Below are 8,361 nucleotides of genomic sequence, written 5' to 3' on the forward strand. Positions count from 1 at the left end.
TAATTCAAATGATGTTCCACAGGTTCGGCCTGATACTGAATGCGGCAAAGTTTACCCTAACCCCAACTCAGAGAATAGAGTTCATCAGAGCTCTCCTGGACTCCGGTCAAGAACATAAGAATGGCCATACTGGGTCAGACCAATGGTCCATCTAGCCCAGTATCCTGTCTTCCGACATGGCCAATGCCAGGTGCCCCAGAGGGAATGAACAGAACAGGTAATCATCAAGTGATCCATTCCATCGCCCATTCACAGCTTCTGGCAAACAGAGACTAGGGACACCATCCCTGTCCGTTCTGGCTAGTAGCCATTGATGGATCTACCCTCATTAACGTACTTAGTTCTTTTTTGAACCTTGTTACAGTCTTGAACTTCACAGTATCCTCTGACAGGGAGTTCCACAGGTTGACCGTGTGTTGTGTGAAAATACTTCCAATACAGCCAATTCCCCCATGGGAGCTCAACCTGGTGCTCTCTAGACTGAAGGGACCTCCTTTCGAGCCCTTAGCAACATGCTCCCTCCTCTGCCTTTCCTGGAAAGTAATGTTCTTGCTGGCTATAACTTCAGCCAAGAGGGTGTCTAAGCTTAAGGCCTTAACTTTGGAACCCCTAATATACGGATTTCTATAAGGACAAGGTGCAGTTGCGACCACACCTGGCCTTTCTCCCAAGTGTAGTTTCTCAATTCCACGCAAACCAGGGCTTTTTTCTTCCTGTGTTCTTTCCTAAGCCGCATGCTAACAGGGACAAATGCTCCACTCCATGGATGTCAGAGGAGCATTAGCCTTCTACATGGAAAGAACGAAGCCATTTCAAAAATCAATGTAACTCTTCACTGCAATTGCGGAGCGGATGAAAGGGCTTCCAGTCTGGTCCCAAAGGATCTCTTCTTGGATCACATCCTGTATCCTGGCGTGCTATGACTTGGCAAAGATACCTGACACATGTTGCTATTCAAGACATCTGCAGGGCAGTGACATGGTCATCGATCCATGCCTTTACATCGCATGACGCCATTACGCCACAGGCTAGAGACGATGCCACATTCGTCAGAGCAGTGCTACAATCAGTGATTGTGTGAACTCCGACCCCACCTCATAGGTAAGGCTTGGGATTCACCTACTTGGAATCAACATGAGCAAGCAAGCACTCGAAGAAGAAAAAACAATTACCTACGTCTCGTATGTGCTTGTCTTTTTCACTGAGCAGTGAAGAGAAGTCCTAACACTGGTAACAAGGTAGGTTCTTCATTGCACTGTAGTGTGACCTTAATGTGTTTTCTTCTGTTCATGTTTATGGGACTGCTTTTTGTCAAGGCCTGCAGCCAAGATGCTCCGAGGCAGCTAGTGATTTTGAGGGCCCAGCAGGAGACACCTTAAAGGCCCCTGATTTTCAGAATGTGCTGAGCACCTGTTGTCTGAAAATCAGGCTTCTTCAGAGTGTTTCAAGCTGGGCATCCAAAATCACTAGTCAGTTTGGAACATCTGGGCTTGTATGTTACAGTGATGTTGTCACTTCACTGTTTGGGAACCACCTTCAGCTGGTTTGCTCAGCCGCTAGCTCACATCCAGGGTGACATTACATATAATGCAAATGAGCGTTGGCCCCCGGGCATCTGTAGATCTCAAAGGACAATGCGTAGGTGGGCAAGTATCATTGTCCCCATTTACAGAGTTCACTTGATTTCCTGCCACCATTTGTGGGTTATAGACTGTAATACCCACTGTCAGGAGTGACCCAAGCAAGGGCTAGGAGGAATGACATTAGCTGTGGCAAGAGGTTAATTCTCTTTCCTCTCCCCAGGAGCAGACCCATATGTGATCATAAAGTGCGAAGGGAAAAAAATTCGATCTCCAGTGCAGAAAAACACCCAGGCTCCAGAGTTTGATGTGAAAGGTCTCTTCTATCGCAAGAAGGCAGGACAGCCCATCATTGTACAGGTGACTTAACAGGCCAATCTGTGGGGAGCCAGCAGGACACAGGTTCTATTCCCTGATCTGCAGGGCAGCATTAGCTATTTCATCAAAATACTTCATGACTCAGTTTTCCTAACAGTGATGCTCATACTTGCCTCCTGGGGGATTATGAGGTCAATTATTTAACGTGTTAAGTGAAAGGTATTAATTTGTCAGGTTCTTAATCAGAAATGTGGGCTTAAGGAGGTATGGTGCTTTAGACAATGCACTGGTGCTAGTGGACAAATTGTCAAGCTTTTTTACTAAGCTCTTCATTGGTCTAATTCCCACTAAAGTCAATGGGAGTTTGCCCAAGTTTGGATTCAGTAAGAACTCAGTAAGGGCTTCAGGAGTTGGCTCATTATGAGGTACTACAGATACTTTTCACATCAAGTGTAACCTCTTAAGGGAGCCCTGAAAACAAAAGGAATGTGGGGTGTGAGCCTCCACTGCCTTTCAGCTCATGTAGTCACTTACACACGTCCATGCTGTCGTTCTGACCCCAGTCCACAGGGATCAGAGGAAGTGTGTATTTAATCCTGGGAGAGGCAAGTGCACAAGTCATCACGTCATTAAAATATCCTCTGTGTGGCCAGTGACAAGGGTTAAAAAGTTCACTCGTCCACCCAGGAAAACGATTAGCTCAGTGACCATTTCAAAAATGGAGGAAGATCAAGATTCACCAGCTGCAGAGATGGAGAGAGAGGCTGGTCTAGAGGTTAAGTTCCAGGAAATGTGGCCACAGTTTTCCTGTGTGCCCTTGGGCAAGTCAGTTTGTCTCATTGTGTCCCAGGTCTCCATTTATAACAATACTTCCTTCCTCCCACCCTTTGTCTGTTTGGTCTATTTAGACTGTAAGCTGTTCAGCTCAGGGACTGTCTCGCTTCTTGTATGTACAGTACCCAGCACAATATGGCCCTGATCTCATCTGGGGCCTCTCGGTGCTACTGCAAGAGAACTAATCAATAACAGCAAGACTAGAATTAGAAAGGCATCCCGTATACCCTGTACAGACGTTTGTACGTGCAGAATAGGTTGCAGCAGAAAGCTTGCATGTGACCCAACAGGAGCAGCACCCATTTTGTGATGCATCTGAAGAAGTGGGGTTTTATACCCACGAAAGCTTATGCCCAAATAGATCTGTTAGCCTTCAAGGTGCCATCGGACTCCTTGTCATTTTGTGTTTTGTTTCTCTAGGTCTGGAACCATAACATTATAAGTGATGAGTTCCTGGGCCAGGTGGCCCTAACTGGTGACCCCGATGACCGTCTGTCACAGCAAACCCTTCATCTCCAAGATAAGGAGAACAAAAAATCCAGTGGCATTTCAGGAAGCATTGCTGTGAGACTGCTCAGCAGTAGCAAACTCACCAATGTCTAGCTTCTCAAGAACTCTTCTTCTTGAGCCATATATGTGAATATAAAATACATATAGTATATATACCGTCTGCCAGAGGGTATGAACTATGCATGCATCACACTTAAAGGGGCCAGTCTTATGTTTTCAACGTTAAACAAGGTGCCTTTTTGGGAACCAAAATGATTCTTTTACTCACACGAGGCATCATTTGTAGCCAATATTAACGTGGTTCGTGCCGGTATGAAAGCACTGGGCATATGGTACATTCTGTGACAGCCAGAGCGGGATGCCCTGATGCTGTTTGTTTACATGGGGATGTCGCGCACCCCCAGAGATGGGCAGATTGATCCCACCAAGCAATATGCCTCTTCAATCTACCTGCTTGGTTTTAGACAACCGTATGGAAATTCATCATCACTGAAGTCTCCTTTAATCACACATCTGTGGAGGCATCTCAGAAAAGTAGATAACAAGTGGGATAAATGCACAGGGACATTTGTATGCGTAGTGGGCCCTGGTTTGTATGCTGGCGATAGAGCAGCTGGAAGGAGAAAACATCGGAAAATGTCCACAGTCTTCCCAAACCAGTGAATCCCCTCCTCCTTGGGCAGCGGCCCCACCTTTCCAGGCGGAGATTACAGCTGCACCACCCAGTGCCTGCTCTCTCACTTTCAGCTGTGTGTGGTCTACCTGGCCAAGTATCAGCCCATCTTCCATTGATAATTGGGAGAGGGGGAAATGGAATAGCCAATTTGGCCCCTTTAACTAGTTTAGTGGTTCCCAAACTGTGGGGTGCAGAGGTACATCTGGGGGGGTGTGGCGGGGCCTAGGCCAGCCCCCCAGGGGGTGGGGAGGGAGCGCCACCCAGCCCCGCTCTGCCCCCAGCTCTGCTTCAGCCCCAGGTCCAGCTGCCCCGACGCTGTCTGGTTACTCGCAGTAACTGGCCTCTACCACCGGAGACAGGAAGAGCAGCAGGTGCTGCTGCTGCTGGAGCCCGGAAGAGCACTCAGGGACGGCTCCCTGCCCCGAGCATGGCTACCCCTCCTCCCCCTGTCCCAGTCACCCCCTAACTGGAGCACGGGTCCTGCCCCACTCACCCCATCTCTGGAACGTGGCTTCCTCTCCCCCCTCCTGTCCCCTCACCTCCAGAGTGTGGCTTCCCCTCCCTTGTCCTCCCCCACTCACCTCTGACCTCTGGAGTGCAGCTCCCCCTCCCCTGTCCTGCCCCACTCACTCCCCACCTCCAGAGCATGGCTCTCCCTCCCCTGTCCTACCCCACTCACTCCCTACCTCCAGAGCGTGGCTTCCCCTCCCCTGTCCTCCCCCACTCACTCCCCATCTCCAGAGCATGGCTCCCCCTCCCCTGTCCTGCCCCACTCACCCCCAACCTCTGGAGTGCAGCTCCCTCTCCCTTGTCCTCCCCCACTCACTCCCCACCTCCAGAGCTTGGCTCCCCCTCCCCTGTCCTCCCCCACTCACTCCCCACCTCCAGAGCGTGGCTCCCCCTCCTCTGTCCTGCCCCACTCACCCCCTACCTCCAGAGCATGGCTCCCCCTCCCCTGTCCTGCCCCACTCACCCCCAACCTCTGGAGTGCAGCTCCCTCTCCCCTGTCCTCCCCCACTCACTCCCCACCTCTGGAGTGCAGCTCCCTCTCCCCTGTCCTCCTCCACTCACTCTCCACCTCCAGAGCATGGCTCCCCCTCTCCTGTCCTGCCCCACTCACCTCCTGCTCCCCAGAGGGGGGGCGAGGGAGAGATGCAATTGAAAAAGTTTGGGGACCACTGAACTAGCTCCTAGGGAAAGTTACACAATACACAAACTATCTTGTCTATTTCTTACAGACAAGCAAGTCATAATGACGGGATAGATGAGTTTTTACAGCCTTTGTAATTTCATCATATTGTATCAGGACCAAAATGTCTTAATATCTGTAATTCTTTTAGGTCAGTTTTTCTTTCTCTTAAGAAACAAAATGATAGACATAGGCTTTATTCCCCCTCCTCGGAAGAATCTTCCCTTACATCATTTATTTGGATCTTTTTTTTTAAAGCAGATTTGAGAGGGGCGTTGTTGACATTCCACTGTAAATTTTGCTGTCTTTTCCACTTCAGTAAAATGAATCGAAGTCTTTAGTTACATTACTTTTGTTTGGTTTTTTGGGAACAGATCAGCACTTTACAGTCAGCCTAGTTGGTCTAGGAGCTGTCTTTGATTTAATGCCTGCTATTTCCGTCAATCATTTCACTCCTCACAAAGAATCCAGTATTGCACTTTATTACATAAAACGTTGTGGCATAGTATGTGTTAAAATGGACAGGGAAAATACCTTTGTATACCAAAAGCATCCAAGTGTCATGCTGCACCAGATCAAAGAACAGTCCAAACATGCAGTTAAAAAAAAAAAGCCAAAATTGTACAGCTTGTACCTTCTATAAATAAATTGCATATATTGTATTTGAATGCCCTCGGTCCCAGGTATCATGGTCTTCCCTAACCCTTTCTCAAACCCAAGGGCTACTGGATGGATTGGGTTATTCCATTTTAGATTCTCTTCAATAAACTTCCATTTCAAATTGATTTCTCTGCCAGCTTTTCATTCCAGCCACGTCATGTGCCTGATCTGTAGGTGAAGTCAGTAAACAGCTACCAGCATGCGCACCCAATTACGCTAATAAGCATTCACTCAACAGGGAAAGGCAACGTGCAGGGAGGACTATATTTGGGGAGCATCCTCATCATCTGAGAGCAAACCCTTACACGGTGTACCTGGCCACTAGCCACACGGTGTCAGGGTGTCGCTTGCCAGTCCCTAGGACTCTTCTCCTCCTGGAAGACAGTCGGCCACGGCACAGACAGACGTGCTGGAGAACACACGTCGTTACATTGATTGAGTCCAAGAGGGAGTCGTGTGAGCTGCAGTGGCTAAAGGTTACGCCTATTCTCATGCCAGACAAGCAGCATTCCAATGGCAATGGATCCCTGCCCCCACATTGTGTGAGATTCTGTTCTGTGCACCCCTTTTGTGCCCTAATTCTGAGCTGCTCGGGGATGTGGGGGGGAGAAAGGCCACCAGTGTAGCCTCTGAATCTGTGCAGTGCTATGTTCTGCAGCCTTGTTACTACCACCGAGCCTCCAGAATTGATGCTGGAAGGGCCTGATGGAGGGCAGAAGGCTGGGTGGGGGGCTGCTGCTGGAGGGGGGCAGCTCTGTGTTAGTTGGATCTGAGGCTTTATGGCCACTCTCAGAACTCCGCCTGCAGGACGAGAAGGAGGCTGCTGGGATCAAGCACTAACCTCCGCTAGCAGACTGGTTGGCCGGCCCATTATGAGACCGGTGGGAAAGGAGGAAAAGAAGGGAGCAGCTGTGGCTAAAACCACACTCCTCCTCACCCCTGGACCTGCAGGGGAGACTTCTCCCACTCCTGAGAACAATGGGCTTGGGCACATCCTCAGCCCCCCTCCAAAAGAGGGACTCAAGCTTCCTAATTCACCCCAGTGTCACCATCCCTCCTCACAAGGCCCACACAGTCGCAGCCAGTGAGATGCGTGTGCACATCCATGGTGGAAGCGCTGAAAACAAATGTCCCTGTGAAATGCCTTTGGCAATTCAGACCTGCCGGGGCCCTGCTCGGGCAGAGGCTGGCCCCCTTTGCACCTGCTGCTCTTCGCCTTTTGCAAATACCGGGACCCACAAAGGCTGGTCCCTGAGCTGAGGTTTCTGGGGCTGAGCCTTCACGTGATACCTTATCACCCCTGCACTAGTGCAGCCTCCCACAGCTCCAGGAGGGTTTCTGCCAGGAGTCCCACATGGATCCTGCAGCAGCCTGGTTCTTCCTAGCCAGCCTGCCAGCACATTGGGGGGAGGGGGGAGGAGCCCTGGCCACACTTTCACCCTCTTAGGGGGGTGGCTCATGCCAGTGTTGGCATTACCCTAGCACAGTCTGTGCATTCACCAACCTGCCTAGGGCTGGGCTCCGTGCAGGGTCACAAGGGATGGGGGAAGTTGCATGAGGGCCCACGTCTCACCTGTGCACTGTGTAGCCCAATGTTTCTAATGGTTTAAACCATCAAAGCAGGGAAAGTTGGGATGGTGTATAACTGCATGAATGCCTATGATCTGAGAGACGAGTTCAGCAGCTAACATTAGACTTTCCCCAGGCCATTGTCAGTTTCCTAGCTGACTATTTCCTTGTCATTTAACTGGGTGCAGTGTTCTTCCCTGCCTGTCCTGAACAGTTGTGCATTGTTGCTGTGTGCTGTTGAAGAGCTGCTGTGTTCCACCCCAGAGGTGGCTGCATTTCAGCGGCAGGCAAAATGATCCCTATGTCACTTGGTAATACTTTGCTTGTAATCCTTCTGTAAAGGGTGTTTGGGCTTAGGCAGCTTTGGATAGCATATACCGTGTAGTATTACATATATATAGGACATTTCTTTTTAAAGGGTCCCACAGCACTTTACAACTATGGACACAGGGATGGCATTACCAGGCACTAAAAGGCACCCCCCTCTGCAGTGAAACATGCATCAGTTCATGGAACGAGGTAGAAAACAAGGACTGGTCAGTTTTCTCATCTCCTTCCTGCCACAGCTGCTGTCCCTTCTACCTCCCTAGCCTTCCCCACACCTGCTGATTTTGCTAATCTTTGGCTGGGATTATAGGGTGAAATTCACTTCAGTGCAGAGCCAGCATGAGACCTAGGCACCATTTATCCCCTTCTCAATCCTTTAAAATAGGTCTTAAGAGAGATTTAACTGTTGCAAAGGTCTCTCTGCACACTGGGGAATTTCACCACTGAGGAGGGAGGGGGCAGATCAGTTAGACAACAGCCACTTAGGACCTTGCTTGTGAGTTAGAAGAGCCTGCTGAGGATCACGATTCACTTATATTTTACAAGGGGTAAATGGGTTGGTGTTTCCTTGATGTGTGCAAAACTCCCACTGTGATCTGTATTAGCAACCGCATGGAGGGAAAGATTGTAGCCCATGTCCACAAGGTGGTGCTGTTGTGCCTCTTGTTTGTGGGGCTCTGTTGTTCCCCACTGCCAGC

The 8,361-nt window shown here is 49.7% G+C and overlaps 1 protein-coding gene across 6 annotated transcripts in view; it reads left to right on the forward strand.

Annotated features, from left to right (window-relative positions):
* Positions 1–4,715, forward strand: part of CAPN5 (calpain 5) — a 133,205-nt gene extending 128,490 nt beyond the window's left edge. For 4 of the 6 annotated variants that reach the window (XM_030557855.1, XM_030557862.1, XM_030557880.1 and 1 more), the window contains 2 exons: positions 1,804–1,940; positions 3,153–4,714. In XM_030557855.1, coding sequence (XP_030413715.1) covers positions 1,804–1,940; positions 3,153–3,335 — 320 coding nt within the window. In that variant the 3' untranslated portion in view covers positions 3,336–4,714. Of the gene's footprint in view, positions 1–1,803; positions 1,941–3,152 lie in introns of all 6 variants that reach the window. The other 2 variants (XM_030557847.1, XM_030557889.1) reach the window with 2 other exon arrangements.
* The last annotated feature ends 3,646 nt before the right edge of the window (positions 4,716–8,361 follow it).

Source organism: Gopherus evgoodei, chromosome 1, assembly GCF_007399415.2.
Source record: "Gopherus evgoodei ecotype Sinaloan lineage chromosome 1, rGopEvg1_v1.p, whole genome shotgun sequence".
NCBI classification, from domain to species: Eukaryota; Metazoa; Chordata; order Testudines; family Testudinidae; genus Gopherus; species Gopherus evgoodei.